General features: G+C 48.2%; 1 protein-coding gene across 1 annotated transcript; it reads left to right on the top strand.

Annotated features, from left to right (window-relative positions):
• The first annotated feature begins 3164 nt into the window (after positions 1–3164).
• On the top strand, positions 3165–11139 carry si:ch211-191i18.2 (uncharacterized protein LOC564095 homolog). The gene is made up of 5 exons (XM_047019897.1): positions 3165–3399; positions 7347–7424; positions 8316–8440; positions 9160–9277; positions 9784–11139. The coding sequence occupies exons 1-4, from the start codon at positions 3336–3338 to the stop codon at positions 9235–9237; spliced, it is 345 nt and encodes a 114-aa protein (XP_046875853.1). The 5' UTR covers positions 3165–3335; the 3' UTR covers positions 9238–9277; positions 9784–11139.
• Positions 11140–17681: the final 6542 nt, after the last annotated feature.

Genomic DNA, 17681 nt, shown 5'->3' with positions numbered 1-17681 from the left:
CACTCCCCCTGGGGCCCCCTGGAGCCCTGAGACCTGCTCATCTTCTGAAGGCTCCCACGAACTGAACGAGATTCCCAGCTCAACTGTGTGTGTGTGTGACCCGCGTAGTATGTGTCACTCACACAGACAGTTCTGTGGGAGAGAGAAGAATAATGAGTTGGTAGCTAGAGGGTTAATCGCGGTTAGACCTTAAGGGAGGAGGGATTCCTCAAAGTCAATCATAACCTCATAACCTTTTCCTTCTCGATGCCCTCAAAAGGATAGAGAGAGATAGAAGACAAAGGAAGACAGAAGAGAGAGGGAGGAGGAGACCAGAGAAAAGGGAAGTAGAGAAGAGAGACAGTGAGCAGGGAGAGACTCCATTCTCTCTTTTTCGCTTCTGAGAAGATAGCCAGGCTATCTCTTCCCCCCCTCTTGAATACTCCACCTGGCCAAGCCTCAGCCAGGGGGTAGAAGAGAGAGCAAAGCCAGCTCCAGTCTGAATCTCCCCCCCACATCTCTCCCCTCCTTTCCTCATCCACCCCAGTCTCATTCAAGCAGCTCATCCGCTCTAATCAACAATGATTCTCTCACACATTCAGACTGCCAGCCAGACAGGCCGAGGGATGCCAGACTTGGACTCCCTTGCCAACCTCCCCTGTCTTCTTTCCTCTCCCCCCTCGCCTCGCCTCTCCTCTCCCCTCCCCCTTTTCGCCCCTCTGCCCCAACCACCCTCCTCCCCGGCCCTCCCTCTCTCCTCTCTTCTACTCTCACCCCCTCCTTCTATTGGCCTCCCCTCCCCTTGACACGACACCCCCCCCCCTCCCCCCTGGCCACCGTGGCCCCTATCTGTCACCCTGTGTCAGTGGAGGGGTTCTGGAACATGCCCTTTGGGTTCACACTCCTCCCTCCTCCTGCCTGGGTCAGGGACTGCCTGGTTCCTGGGAGCAGGCTGCTGTCTCGGAGAGACGGAGACTGAGAGACGGAGACTGAGAGACGGAGACTGAGAGACGGAGACTGAGAGACGGAGACTGAGAGACGGAGACTGAGAGACGGAGACTGAGAGACGGAGACTGAGAGACGGAGACTGAGAGACGGAGACTGAGAGACGGAGACTGAGAGACGGAGACTGAGAGATGGAGACTGAGAGATGGAGAGATTGAGAGATGGGGGGAGACTGAAAGAGGGAGACAGAGAGGTGGAGGGATTGAGTTCGGAGGGGGGTTGAGAAATGGATAGATGGTGAGATGTAGAGAGGGAGAGAGAGCGATGGAGAAATGAAGGGATGTTAAGACGAGGAGAAGTGAAGGGACATGGAAAGATGGAGAGATGGAGGGAGGTGAGAGATGGATAGAAGGAGAGGTATAGGGAGATGAGGTGAAGGGAGATGGGAAATATGGATCGATGGAGAAGTGAAGAGATTGAGGTGGAGAGATGGAAGGAGATGGTGCAGTTGAGGCATGGACAGATGGTGAGGTGAAGAGATGTAGAGGATATCCCTCATTCTACAAGTTTCTCCCAGGGTACTGCTATCAAGGGTTGGTTACAGAGAACAGGCCAAGTCTCCATAATCTCACAGCTGAGCTCACACACACACATTCTTACAATGGCACACACCCACACACAGAATCACACACACACCCACACCCACACCCACACACACACACACACACACCCACCCACACAGAGAATCACACATAATCACACACACACACACACACACACACACATAATCACACAAACACTTTGACACATACACACAAGCTCTCTCTCTCTCTCTCTCTCTCTCTCTCTCTCTCTCGCACGCACACACAATCACTCTCCTTCACACACACACACACACACACACACGCACACAGCTCAGTAGTAGAGACAGCCTGTCATTTACAACAATCATCCCCAGATAAGACCTTTCTATTTGCAACTTCAGGAAAGTCCACCCCCCCCCTCCCCCCCACCCAACCCTGAAAACCTTACAAAGGTTGTGAGAACGGGGAGGGGGCATAACTTATGCACCCCCCCCACGTTCCTTCCGTTGCCCCACTCCCCTTCCTCACAGGGCGTAATTTAACCCCCCCTCCCCAGCCCCTCTCCCCTACTGAGAGAAGATGGGGAACGTCCTGCACCCCCTCCTCTCTCATGTAAAAACTGCTGAACATCTGGCATCTGGCAAAGACATCACTTCCTCCTCTGGCTCCTCACAATAGAGAGAGAGAGAGAGAGAGAGAGGGGGGGGGGGGGGGGGAGAGGGAGAGAGAGAGAGAGAGAGAGAGAGAGAGAGAGAGGGGGAGAGGGAGAGAGAGGGAGAGAGAGAGAGAGAGGGAGAGAGACAGAGACAGAGAGAGAGAGAGAGAGAGAGGAGAGAGGAGGAGAGAGAGAGAGAGAGAGAGAGAGAGAGAGAGAGAGAGAGAGAGAGAAGAAGAGAGAGAGAGGGAGAGAGAGAGGGGGGGGGGGGGGGGGGGGAGGGGGGAGAGGGAGACAGAGTAGCAGCTTTCACACTGGGATGAGCACACGGCACTGAAGACCAAATATGGATGAAGGATATGCATTGTTGTGGCTTGTATGGGTGGGTTGGTGTGTGTGTGTGAGTGTGTGTTGGCAGGCCATTGTTACTCTGCCATCCTATGACTACATAACTATTTTGTCAGCCGCATGTCACAATATCTTGGACCTCGTCTCCAGTGTAGGTTCTCACGGTAGTGAGTGTGGAGTGGGAGTCGATTTACTATAATCCTCTGGTGAACTAGTGATCTGTCAAGTCACTGACCAGCACCCTTTCTACATCTCCTCTTCTCCCCACTCCACTCCTCTCCTCCTTTCCTCTCCTCTCGTGATCGGCACTCCAGAATGAGGTCAGTTTTACAGAATGACCCCAATCCCAATCCCAGTCCCAGCCTCAGTCACTGTTGGTGAAAAGTCATAAATGACTCAAAATCAGCTTAATGTACACTAATCCCCCACCCCCTCTCACAGACGCACAGAGCCTCCCCTCATTAGGACCTGGGCTCCAATCGGCTTATCGCACGTCAAACCGTTCACTACGGATTCTGTGGGAGCGTGGGGAGTGTTTGGGCATGTTTGGCACTCAAACCCCTTTGGCCGGGGACACACACGCATGGAGAGGAGGAGGAGGAGGAGGAGGGGAGGAGGAGGAGGGAGGGGGACAGTGAAGGACCTCCTCTCCCGGGAACACAATCCCTTCTTTCCCCTCCTCTCTCCCCTCGCTCCCTGTCCTCACACACACACACACGCACCCACGAACGCTCGGCACATTCATTCAGGGCTCAGTTTGCGGTCTGAGCACTTCCCTCTCTCCTCACCCACACACACACACACACACACACACTAGGAGTACTATGGCCAGGCTCAGCCTGCTCCTCTGCCTGGCCAACGCTCTGCTCCTGCTGCCTCTCTGCTACGGTGAGTACCCTAGGTGTGTGTCTGTGTGTGTGTGTGTCAAGGAGAGAAGGACAAGGAGGGAAATTGAAACAATTTGAAGCTAGAGACACTGAGCCTGTTGGTGTTGGCTAACACTGGACTTTATTTTTGTGTATAAATGTGTGTGTCTGTGCGTGGTGTGTGTGTGTTGGAGCACAGAGCAGGTGTGTGTTTTCTGTTGTTGAGTTTTGGTTTGCACTGATCTAATGCCCATAAGATGGACATCATCTGTCAGACCAGTTGATCTAGAGAGCAGAAAGTTTGTTTTCCAGACAGAGGCTGTATGTCTGAACAAGCACACATACATGCACACGCACACACTCTCACACACACACACACACACACACAAAACTGTACAGTTCAGAACTTGGTTCTAGGTTTTCCAGGTTCAGCAGGTACTGCATGGTGCAGGGAACCTCGAGGGAACCATTGGCGATCCGTGGTTCCTCTCTAGCTCCCAGGAGAAGCCGGGAGGTGGAACCGGCTGGTTGCGGTCAGTCGCTGGCCAGCTGTTTCATGTTGACATGTTTGTTAGAGGAGCATGCTCTGTCAGGATATCCTTGTCCTCTCCTCTTTTCTCTAACATTCCCATCTTCTCATCTCTCCTTTCCCCCTCCTCACTTCTTTACTTCTCTAACCCCCTCCTCCTTCCCTCCCTCCCTCTCTAACCTCCCCCCTCTCCACTCACCCTCTCTATCCTTCCTCTCTTGCCACCCCCGGTGAACAGGATTCCTGAGAGAAACACAGCATGAGTAAAAGGAAGAGTGGGGGAGATAAGGACTGCAAAAACTGAACAAAGGTGTGGGATGGAAAGGGAGAAGGCAAACATTAGACGGAAGGAGGAGAGAAGCATAGGGGAGAGAGATGAGGGAGAGGGAGAGCAAGGAAGAGAGAGAGAGCAAGAGAAAGAGACTGTGAGGGAGAGGGAGAGAGGTAGAGCAAGGGATAGCAAGAGACTGTGAGAGAGAGGGAGAGAGATAGAGAGAGAGAGAGAGTGGGGGAGAGAGAGAGAGAGAGAGAGAGAGAGAGAGAGAGAGAGAGAGAGAGAGAGAGAGAGAGAGAGAGAGAGAGAGAGAGAGAGAGAGGAAAGAAAGAGAGGGAGAGAGTGAGAGAGAGAGAGAGAGAGAAAGAGAGGGAGAGAAAGAGAGAGTGGGGGAGAGAGAGAGAGAGAGAGAAAGAGAGGGAGAGAGAGAGTGAGAGAGAAAGAGAGGGAGAGAGAGAGAGAGAGAGAGAGAGAGAGAGAGTGGGTAGCACCTCCATTCCCAGGCTCTCTTGTGTCTGTCAGTCCTCCAGCTTGTTAACCATGCAGGCCCCTCAGCCCCTGAATGAAAACCATGTGCTGCTCTGAAGAACATGGTAACATGAGAGACCCGAGGAGAAACCAGGAGGAGAGACCAGGAGAGACCACAGACGAAGAGAGACTAGGAAGAGAGACCAGGAGGAAGAGAGACCAGGAAAGACCACAGAGGTAGAGAGACTAGGCGGAGAGACCAGGTGGAGGAAAGACCACCGAGGAAGAGAGACCAGGAGACATAAGGAGGACTTGGAGGATGTTAAGACACAACTCCAACTAATCCCCGTTTGTTTCTGTGTTGTAGTCCGGCTGCAGTAAGTGTGCCACCGTGGGGCTGTAGTTGAGGTCAGGACCCATGCTGGCTTCACGTGGCTGCCAGTCAGCTCTCCTTAGTGGGACCAGGGCTGAGACACGGGCTGACTGACACACTGGAACAACACACTGGAAACCTCTACAGGCAGAGAGGAGATTGATAAGAGAGGGATGAACTTGTCCAGACACATCCTGCACACAAGCTGCATTAATGCTGGTCTCTCCCTACCGTGTGTCGCTTGACTTCTTTCTTGTCAGCCACACAAGCGTTGTCCTTCGGCCTGGTGGGGAATTGGAAGGCAGATATTCCGATCCCAACGTTCCAGTCGAATGTTACAGCTGGGATGTTCAGGTTCGAATGTTAAGCTGAGAATATTCATACTGGAAGTTTCCATGTAGAATGTTCCGTTGGGAATGTCCTGACAGGAATGTGGAGTCGCCAGTGTTCAGGCTCCCACAGGGTAAGGTTCTATAGAGTTGGCGGTCACCCAGAAGTAGATTTCTCAAGCCGACAAGCCAGTAAGCAATCATGTTCTAATGAAACACAGAGGAGCAGAACAAGCATAGGCCCAAACACTAGTGAGAGAGTGGGGGAGGAGAGAAGAGCAGAGAAGAAAGGAAGAAGAGAGGTAGAGAAGGAGGGAGAGGAACATTTGTGATGGTGTTTTGACAAGCTTGTGTGACTTTATTAAAGTAACCTGCGGGGAGGGGGGGGGGGGTGATGAAAGCTGCTCTCCAGCAAAAGTATGTGTGAACATGTTCACCTCAGAGTGCAGCCCTGAACCCTAACCACAACCATGAGTCAGTTTGTGGAGGTTCCCTCACCATGTCATCTATACAGTGCTGGGCCCCTTTCTAAATACTGTCTGGTTTACGTCACAGAACCCTTTGGGCTATTGGTAAAAACCTAAACAACATTACGATGGAGATACAAGGGGTGGGTATAACTCAGTGGTAGAGCGCGTGATTACTGGACTTGCAGGCTGATTACTGAGTTTGCTGTCTGACTGGCTGGTTACTGGATTTTCTGGATGATTACTGGATATGCTGACTGACTTACTGCCTTATTACTGAGCTTGCTGACTGGCTGGTTGCCAAATTCCGTTTTTTTTTTATAGAAGAAGCAAATCATGCCCTGTCTACATGGCATTAAATGGTTCGCAACAGCCTGAGTGTGTGTGTGTGTGTGTGTGAGAGTGAGTGAGAGCGTGTAAATGTATGTGTGTGTGTGTGTAGACCCCTACTGACTGTAATCATTTCCCTGTTTTCACTCTGTGGGTTATTTCATGTTGAGTGGAAAAACTATGTGTTTAGTCTCACCCTGTAGTTTAGCACCTGCCGCCATCTCCACCATAACCCATTGACAGACTGACTTTCTGGGTGGCTGGCTGACTGCAGACTGACAGACTGTCTGGGTGGCTGGCTGACTGCAGACTGACTGACTGACACATGTCACACACGTCTTATTTTTATTTGGTGCACAACTTTGTACAGCACTGTTCAGAATTGGTTGTTTTTAAACGTGGCTTTTAAATAAATTGACTTGACCTGACTAGACTATTGTTGTCTCTATGTTTGTCTGTCAAATCCAGACTGATCTGGTTAAGCTTGTTTTGATGAAACTAGAGCTGTCTGTCTCAGCTGAGGGCTTCTGATTGGTGCTGTCTGAGGACGAGACCTTTCACTTCCTGCCCAGTGCTGTGACCTCTGACCTCCACGGACGGACAAACAGCTGCTGACTAATGGACAGAGAGAGAGAGAGAGAGAGAGAGAGAGAGAGAGAGAGAGAGAGAGAGAGAGAGAGAGGGAGGGAGGGAGGGAGAGAGGGAAAGAGGGAGAGAGGGAGAGAGGGAGACTGATACATCAGTCTCATCTCTGACCCGATAGGAATCACGAGTCGCAAACTCCTACATATTGGTCCGTTCCAGTGATCAGATGACCTGGGCGAGGGCAGTGCTGATTGGCTGTCATTCGGGGCTGATATAACAGTGGGAGGACTGCTTCATGAAGACATATTGCTTCAATTTCCTGTTCAGAGTGACTCACAGATACAAAACTGCTCTCTTCACTTCTTTCAGTCTATCTGGTAGCACTCCCATGTGGTAGCACCAGACCACATCCCACACACACTAACACACACACACACACACACACACACTAACACACACACACACATGCATACACACATACACACACTCTCACCCACACCACACACACACAACACAGTCTTACTGGAGGTTGAGGACCCACTGTGACCCACTGACCCAGTCTGTGTGTGTGTGTGGACTATGTGTAATGGGGATGTGTGTGTGTGTGTGTGCAGGTGAGGAGGACCAGGACTATGACATGACCACGCAGGACTATGGAGATTACAACGCCACCTTCGACTACAGCTTCTACAGTAGGTCCAAAACCTCTATATATCAGCTATCCATACCCTATACTATAGACCAGGGGTCCCCAAACTACGGTCCACGGGCCGAACATGGCCCGCCCACACATTTGGACCGGCCCTCTGAACAATGTCAGAGACATATTTTGACATTTTATTTTTTAAATAGGCCTATATGTGTTATTCATATCATATCTGTATTTGATAATGAAGGCTTTCAAACAAAAATTTCCCTTAGGTATTAACTATAATTATCAACGTAAACAAATTATTTGTTAGATTCAGCCACCAACAGAATGGTACATTCAATATTACGTTCAATCGTTCAATAATAAACTGATCTAGAAAAATAAATACATTTGAAATCATAATAAATCTCACAATAATACTGGTAGTCACTCCAGCCCATGTAATTTTCTGTGGAGTCAGATGGCTGAGCGGTTAGGGATATGGGCTATTAATCAGAAGGTTGCCGGTTCGATTCAGGCCGTGAAAAATTACGTTGTGTCCTTGAGCAAGGTACTTCACCCTACTTGCCTCAGGGGGAATGACCCTGTACTTACTGTAAGTCGCTCTGGATAAGAGCGTCTGCTAAATGACTAAATGTAAATGTTACAGACCGACCCAGCCCCACATTAAAGATAGGAAAAATTATCTGGCCCTCGCAGAAAAACATTTAGGGACCCCTGCTATAGAGTGTAACCCTGTCCTTAACTTTTAACCCTTGAATCATAATATTCAATAGGACATACTGTACATGATAAGACATTATTTGCTACACTGTTTATAGAGTTTATTCCTAACTGTAACTATGACCATCGAGCACAACATAACTCCTGACCCTAACCTTGACCTCTATGTCCTGAGCTGAACCGTTACCTCTGACCCTACCTCCCGCAGGCAACAGCAGCAACGAGGAACTGGACAAGTTCCTGAGTGACAGCGAGGAAGAGGAGGACCAGGAACCGGAAGTGGTGGATGAAGAGTTCGAGGTCACAACCATAACAACTGTGGCCGGGTCTAGGGTAGGTTATATAACAAACACATATACAGTATATACATGCGCACATACAAACACACACACACACACACACACACTCACATGTACACTAACATACATATACACGCACCAGGTCCGAAGCCAGCCTAGTGAAGGGGGAGTTTACAAAAGGAGTGGACCTTTTTGCAGTTTTTCCCCTTATTTAGGTCAAATATATATATCTGGACTTTTGACAGTGAGGAGAAGGGAGGGGGGTTGTTCGAACGACCCAAAGCCCCCCCTGTCTTCGGGCATGGGTGCACACTTACACATGCCTCCTCTGCATATAGAGCTGTGTTGTTCAGGCTGAGTCTTGAAGTGACCATGATGCACTGGAGCAACAGATGTCCATGTGTATATATAGCACAGAGGTTCATTAACAAAGCATCACTATATCTTTAGCTGGTGTGTGTGAATGTGTGCGTGCGTGTGCGTGTGTGTGGTGGGTCAATCATTTGAGTGCAGGCTGCATTCATATGGAGTCACTGGTGCAATCCCACAAACGGAAGTGAAAAACATGGTAGGATGTGTTTGGTTGTGGCTGTTGTCTTTGTTGATGATATCAATATCTGGTTTGATCCCAGCAGTGGGCAAGTGAGGGAGGAAGCCATACTGATGAGCAACACCATGACACCTTGCCACATGTAGTCCAACAAAGAATCAAGGACCCCAAGTGCACAGCTCTAACTGTTGTTGTTTTCACAGGCTCCCAAGACCTCCTCAGCCTCTGCTAGTCTGCTGTTCTCAGCAGCACTGACCCTCCACCTTCTGCCCAGACTATGAGAGACGGGCGGTGCTTTAAGACACACACACTCACACTGAGGTGAGTCTTATACACACACACACACACACACACACTCACTCACTCACTCACTCACTGAGGCGAGTCTTAAACACACACACACACTCACTCACTGAGGCGAGTCTCACACACACACTAAGATGGACCTTACACACACGCACACACATTCACTGAGGTGAGTCTAACACGCATATGCACAGCCACACACACTTTGGTGGGTCTTACGCACACACACACACACACACAGGTACACACCGGCACACACACACACACCACACACAAACTGACTCGGTTCTTCTGCATTCTAAACGGAGGGTCTGGTGCTCCTTCCGAGCAGCAGAGGGCGCCCCAGTCAAGAGCACAACGACCTGGCACCCATCTGCAGGTCCCCCACTGAGCAGAGAGCAGGAAAACAGCTTCTAGATCAGAACTTATCGGTTAACAATGTAACTGATGTCCTCGTGTTTTGTTCTGATCATGTATTCATTTGTTGATGATTTAAATGATATTCTTGTTTTCCCTTTCAGGTATTTTGGGATCAACGTGCGGGGGCGGAGTCTACAGGTCCGAATGGTGATAGCCCCTCCCCCTGTAACTACCTGGGGGGGTTTCACCTTTACACTGTGAACTTTGAACTTTGACCTATGCACAGCGACTGCTCACAATGACCTCCTGCTCTGCAAACCTGGGACCCGGAGCACTGCAACCTGCACACACACACACGGACACACACACACATCACTGCCAAAGAGCACCAATAGTCACAGTGGAACCACATCCTTATTTATCATGACATATACCTTTTTTTTTCTTTTTTTACTGTATGAAGACACAAACCCACACACACTTACAACCACAGACATGCAGCACACACACACACACACAGCATTCTCACGTATGGAACACCCAAGCACACATGACAGCAGACGGAACACAGCAGTCTCGGAGCACAACAACGGGAAAACGATGTACCATTTGTTTTTCAGATTTTTGTCAGGAGAAAGAGGTTTAGATGAGGTAGAGATATCAGAGCCACACGGATGGAGAGAGATGGGACCGAGAGTGTGAAAATCGAGAGAGAGAGAGAACGATGGACTTCCAAAAGTGACGGCTCCACTCAGGGCTGTTTGTGGCCACGGGCTGTAATGACTAAGCGAGTTTGAGACGCCATGTTTGCCTTGGTTGTGGCACAATGCTGTTGATCAGTCTGCCACAGGTCATGGGATGTTCTATATGGGGGAACTGGGTCTATTTCTAGAGAGAGACCGGATCCTTGGAGAAGACGGGGCACAGTGTGAAACTCTCAGCGCTTAACGCCATAAATATGTCAGTGAGGCGGTTCTGCACGAGTGCTCCTTACCCTGTGGTGTTCCGGGGCGTCCGAGACCACGGAGGGGTGCGTTGATAATGAATCTCGGAGCCTCCCTCCGTGTGACCTGCTGTGTGTGTATTTGTTTGTGTGCTGACTGTGAGATGCACACTGCTGGCACTTTCCCTTAAGAGCAACCAGGCACTTCTGCGTCCCGTCCCCCCGTCCCCCCCATCGTCTCGCTCATCCTATCTTCTCCTGCCCCCCCCCCCCCCGTTCCCTCTATTTCACTCACGACCGCACTACCTTCCATCCAGCCCTCTGCCCTCCATCTCCTGTTCCCCCTCCGAGCAAGCTACCATTTTTGGCATTGTTTTATATGTTTAATAAGTGTGTCTAAAATGTCCTATAAACTGTGTGTATACATTCCTCCAGACTGTCTGAACTACAGCAGGTCTTTTCTGCAGGACCCTGAGACAATGCTGGGAATCAGAGCAGTGACACCTACATACATTTAAACAAACAGTTTATTACTGGTTGAAAAATATTTGTAATAAAATCTGAAAGAAATGTCTGTCATTACTGAGTTTGATACCATTCATGGCTATTTTTTTTTAATCACTGTCACTTTAGAAAAGGTTTTAAGTGTTAATCTCTTCAAAGGTGTTTCAAAACAGAACTAAAGGTACATTGCCTTCATTATCTTACCGTAACTCTGCAGATACTTTTATCCAAAGTGACATACAAATTTAGAAAGTGAACAGCAGAAACTGTGAGATCAGAAGTGCATCGTTCCAGTTGTGTTTCAGTGGTCATTTGTCAATGCAAAAGCACGCTACTAGCACGCTACTCTCTCTACGCTGTGATCATGACCACGAGCAAGGCTGCGGTCATCCTACTCTCTGATGTCATCTTACTACAGAATTAGAAAATACACAATTGTAAATGCATGCTAATCCAGGTACAGTTAGACAAGTATCAACACATTTCCATGCAGTGTTAAATCGCACAGCTACAGAGTGATCGATTCTTTAACTCCATATTGGTTTAATATCAATATCGATAAGGAGATGTGGATGTTAAGTACTGTGGTGTCTGGTGAAAATATCCTGAATACTGCTTACAGCAGAAACAATCCTTCATCTGACATTTAGATGTTCCCTGTGTTTGTGTGAGAGAGAGTATGTGTGTGTGAGAGTGTTTGTGAGTGAGCGTGTCTAAGTGTGTGTGTGTGTGTGTGAGAGAGAGCGTGTGCACGAGCGTGTGCACGCAGGTGTGTGTGCAGAGGTGTGTGTGTGTGCGCACACAGGGCTAGCACGCACCCAAGGCTGCAACTCACTGAAGGACTGTTGCAGCGCATGAATATCAGATCCCAATCACGTTTCATTTCTGTGGCGTCTTCTCTCCAGGCAACACCACCGATCCCAGGATGTGTCCTCTTCCAGACCCGGCCTGAACCTTCACAAAAGGACTGGGCTAACCTGGGGTGGAACAAACAAGAAGAGAAAAGAAGAGACGAGCCATTCAGAGATTATATGACACATCAAGCTAATAAAGGAAAGGCTTTGGGCGTCTGCTCGCAAAATCAGGATCCTGAAAGACTAGAATGTTCTCTATCGCATGAAGCTGGCTTCACTAACAATATCTCATCTAAATGGTGTCATCTCCACAGAAACCTCCACAGTACGAACATGAGGTCACCCTGCCTCAGGTAAACGGCATTAAGGGTTGCCGAGAGCCGATGTTTCCTGTTTCCTGTGTCCAGGCAGCCAGGCAGTTAGCATGACCCAACGACACACACTTATAAAACATGTCGGAACCCGTATCTTCCTCATTTCTTTTTCATTGGCTGGGCCGTCTAAATTATTCATGATGGTGTCAGCGCAGGGGTCAGAGGTCAGGGGGAGCAGACAGGAAGGGATGAGGCAGAACGAGGCATTTCTAAACAAACACAGACTAGGGTTGAGTCAGGAGAGATGAGACAGTGAGATTTGACACAGCACACCTCTCTGCTGAGCCTGCTCTCTTCTCACTCGGAACACAACCAGAAGCATTAGAATATGAACAGCAGCTATCGTGATCATGCGACGTCTTTTAACACCTGCAGAAAGAGAGAAGGAGAATGCGTTAGATAAGTCATAGATGCCCTCTGTGTGACTTCTTAACTTCTGGGTCTCTTGTACAAAACTTCACAGACATTATCCATCGATCTCTTGGACTCACACACACAAATACACATATAAACACACCAACACGCAAACACACAGACATAAACACACACACGCACAAACACCTGCACGCACACACATTATATATATAAAAAATATAACTTGACATGGCAGAGCATAAATTAACATTTGTGGTGTACAAATGCCACGGCATTCAAGCTGCCAAGACCGAGCAGATAAGGTTGTGTACTCCTGTTAGAGGTATAGCTACCTGACATTTATGGAACACTTCTCTACTCTGGACAGCCACAGTTAGCTTACCTCCCGTTAGCTGCGTGATACAACCGTGAAAATAAATCCATTCCACCTGTCGGCACGGAAACAGCCAGTTAGAAGTGAGAGGGGAGGAACTTTATGTCAAAGGCCGGGGCTTGAATACCTGCGCGAGTCTTGGACTGGCGGGATGAGACATGCTGGCTCGCGTAACGATAAGCCATCATATTCGACGTGTTGTATCGCTGTCTAACAAAAACAGGCCTGCACAGCTTTGACGCACGTTATGGCCTTACCAGACAAACTCAAATGGAAAATCACAATAATTTAAAGACGAAGCTCAACCTAAAATTTGAATAATCTTAAAAACTAGTGCACTTCCTGAGAATATAATATTAAACTATTTAAAACGTTCACTTTGCTAAGGTGTATTGGTGTCTTGTGTGAAAGACAAGTGAAATTTAAATTTTTCGATTTAAATTTCGAGTGGCATCTTCGATACTGTGTCTTATTCACACAAATAACAGATAACAGATGGAAAAAGACAAAACCAATGTATGTGGCAGGAAACTGCGTCAGACTCCAGGGTCATTTTGTTTTTCACTTTCAGATTTTGATGTTTCCAACCTGAAGATTGTGTTTAAGCTTGATTAGGTGTAACAGGATAAACATTTACATTAAACGTTACATTATTACTGTACGCTATATTATATGCTACAGGTTATAGGCCTAACTATAACCATGATGAAAGACAATAACCGTTTTCCTATGGGTTCTGACCTATGTGGCTTGTTTACACAGTGGAAGTGTCAGTACGCATTTCTATTCCAACATTCTACAGCGGAGGCAGTTGGTTCTGTCCTGCTAACAAGCGACCGCAATAATGCTATGTGGCCTCCAAGATCAAGATAAAGCTCTCTGCGATTTATTTTTGATTTCCTGTCTCTGAGAGTGCTACAGATACACTCAGCCCCTGGATGGTGGGCGGGGAGGGGGGAGTGGGGGGGTCACAATATATCACGGCCCAGACCTGGTCTGCGTCATGGCGCAGATGCTCAGCCTCATCCGTCCTCTGTCCTCATCCCTTCTGTACCACTGTGCTGTCCTCATCCCCTCTGTACCACTGTGCTGTCCTCATCCCTTCTGTACCACTGTGCTGTCCTCATCCCTTCTGTACCACTGTGCTGTCTTCATCCCTTCTGTACCACTGTGCTGTCCTCATCCCCTCTGTACCACTGTGCTGTCCTCATCCCTTCTGTACCACTGTGCTGTCCTCATCCCCTCTGTACCACTGTGCTGTCCTCATCCCTCCTGCACCACTGTGCTGTCCTCATCCCTTCTGTACCACTGTGCTGTCCTCATCCCTTCTGTACCACTGTGCTGTCCTCATCCCTTCTGTACCACTGTGCTGTCCTCATCCCTTCTGTACCAGGGAATCAAAGCTTATCGCCATCTCTCCATCTCTACTGCTGCTTGTGCATGTGTGGGATCGGGCCACCGATAGGACCAGAAGATGATATGATGATATCTCTCTCTCTCTCACACACACGCACATACACAGTACGTACATTGTGAGTACATTCATTCATAGATGGGAGTTGTTCACCAACTGGCTAGATCAATTTTTTTTAGGCTAATGAGAAAAAAGGGGTAGTGTAGAGCGCGTGTGTGTATGAGTGACTGTGAGTGTGTGTATTTGTGTGTGTGATAGTCTGAGAGTGTGTGTGTATGTGTGAATACAACAGTCCAACATCGTGTTGACATTCAGACTCCACACATTTCAGCAGGCTTGCATCCCAGTTTGTGTGTGTGGGTGTGTGTTTGTGTGTGTGATTCTGGGTGCGTCACAAGGTTACAAATATGAGCTGAAAAATTACCTGACATTCTGTAGGCCCTCACACACCGTCACACACACCACCACACACACCGTCACACACACCGCCACACACACCGCCACACACACCTCTGAATAAATGCAGGTTTGTCCATCTGCAGAACAAACCTTGTAAATGTGTTACAGGGAAGCCCCTACATCATTACACACATACATATCGTCTATAATCAAGCCAATACAATTCCAACTAATAAGCCCAAAACGTAACACAATGCCATTCAGACAATACACCATCACAATACATTCTTTCGATCTCTATCGAAACCCATAGACACGTTACCTCTGTATCTGTGGGAGGAATTGGTTTTCTCTTTGATGTGCGTCACCTTGGATTGCGTGTGGAAGCCTGGGAATCAGGCAGAACCGATGTGGACTCCAAGCCACTCAATAACTCATTAAGGGGAGGGGGAAGATCCCCTGGCCTCTGCTCTGTCTTCTGGGAGAGGAAGTAGTGATGTTAGGCTCTTCCTGTTGTCCCTATAGCCTCTGAATGTCCCCTTGGTGAGGCAGGCAGAGAGGCGGTTGGAGCGCAAGAGGCAGAGAGAGGAAGAGGAAGAGGGAGGCAGAGGGCGCAAAAAGGCAGCGCGAGACAGAGCAGAGGAAGGAAGAGAGAGAGGCAAAAAGAGGCAAAGGGAGAAGGGAGGCAGAGGGAGAAGGGAGGCAGAGAGAGAGAGAGTAAGAGGAAGAAACAGAGGCTGAGGGAGAGAGAGGCAGAAAGATAACTTGTGCAAGACAGGGAGTCAGATGGCTGAGAGGTGAGGGAGTCGGGCTAGTAATCAGAAGGTTGCCGGATCGATTCCCCGCCGTGCCAAATGACGTTGTGTCCTTGGGCAAGGCACTTCACCCTACTTGCCTCGGGGGGAATGTCCCTGTACTTACTCTAAGTCGCTCTGGATAAGAGCGTTTGCTAAATAACTAAATGTAAATGTAAGACGGGAAGAGATATTGGGTGTGGCACAAGAGAAAGAGAGAGAAGGAAACGGGAAGAGAAAGAAATTGGCACAAACTAAGTGCAGACTGAGAAAGAGACTAAATGGCAGATATGAAGAGAAGGTAAAGCTAAAGTAGAATAGACATAGAAAACAGCAAGAAGATGAGTGACAGTCAGACAAGAGATGAGTGATAAGGAGATGTCTGGCTGGCTGTCTGGTTGGCTAATAGACCAGTTAGTTGTCTGGCTAGCTGGCAAATGGGCCGGCTAGGCGTCTGGTTGGTTGGCTGACATCCTGTCGTCTTGCTCACTGTTTTGTTCACAGTTTTTCTGGCTGGCAAGGTGGCTGGCTGGCTGGCTTGATGGATGGCTGAATGGTTGGATGGTTGACTAACTGTCTGTCTGCCTCTTTCACATTTTGGCTGGCTGGCTGTCTAGTTTGCTGGTTGGTTGGTTGGCTAACTGTCTGGCTGTTTTGCTGGCTGCAGTCATCCTCACAAACCTCACACAAAATGTAAAACCATAAAACAGGCCACTCTAAAACAAACATATTGAGCCACTTCGCCAATCTCTGACAATGATGAAGCTGAGTAATATAGAAGTTCCCTAGAGAGAATCACACTTATTACACACACACGGGACCTGCCAATCAAATGCTAAGGCCCTACTCTTCACTGAGCCAAAGGTCAACACCCTTAATGAGACTCAGATGGATTTAATTAGCCAACGGATGTTTTAAATCCAGGAAGTGCGAGGGAGGTTGTTATTGGTCTAGATGATTGTTCGTTTCTATGGGTTGTCATGACATTTATGTTTTCCAAACGCCCACAACTTCAGGACATGACCTCAGGGTCTAATGGTGGTGTGTTTCCCCTGCTACTCGCAGGTGTGTGTTTAACCTGCAACTCCAACCTGCAGGTGTGTGTGTGTGTGTGTGTGTGTGAGGAGGTGTGTAGATGTCTATAGTGTATACATGAATCAAGTTGAAATTAAAAGAGACAGCAACACTACAACATCACTGGGCTAATAGTCATGGTTAAAGATCTGTCCCACCAGGATTCTGTCCTCCAGGTATTGATCACCAACATTCCTTCCTGGAATTGGCCCAGTTGAACCAGGGGACATCAGGGGACAACACAGCATCCAGTTTCCATACCCACAGGCAGGAACGCGCTTACCAAATGATGGCCTGTTTCCTGGAGGGGACCGGGTTGTCACACAAACTCTGTTCCTCAATCGCCATGTTTTTAAAATCTAGTTCCATAAAAATATTCCACACATCTAAATAGTTTGACTCCCATATGTGTGGTACTCAAAAATTCTAAAATCATGTGGATGCTTATCCAAATCGTCTATTTAGGCGGTTAAAAGTTATCAAGGGGGTTAGTGTAAACTGCAGTTGCGCTTACCTGAAGCGCCTCGCGCTGCGGACCTAAGAGCTTCAGCTCCCTGACTCATCAGAATCATGGCGCGATAAGTGACTATAGCGCGAGCAAGGTCCCATTTGGCGCTTCTCAGGAGTCATGTCAGACTGTGTCTGAGACGCTCTATTCACACATTTCAAAATTGGTCACAGCATTCTGATATAAAAATTTTTATTAAAAACCTCGCTGCATCTTTGACACAAACTTTTTATACGTTTTCTGTGTAACATAGCTTATTCATACATTCGTGAGTACATTACATTTTTTCCAACCCATCATTATTTAATTGTTTATAAACCACTCCCTGCCATAATCTCTAGACCATATTTTAGTTTAATTCTTTAGAATTTAGCCTAAGGCCTCGCCTATATCCACCAGGGAAGAAAATATAATTCTACTGCGACGCTATGACATCCTCCCCAGTGT

The sequence above is a fragment of the Hypomesus transpacificus genome, chromosome 4 (assembly GCF_021917145.1).
Source record: "Hypomesus transpacificus isolate Combined female chromosome 4, fHypTra1, whole genome shotgun sequence".
Taxonomy (NCBI): Eukaryota; Metazoa; Chordata; class Actinopteri; order Osmeriformes; family Osmeridae; genus Hypomesus; species Hypomesus transpacificus.
The sequence above is the reverse complement of the archived record's forward strand: the minus strand, read 5'-3'. Positions and strand labels throughout refer to the sequence as shown.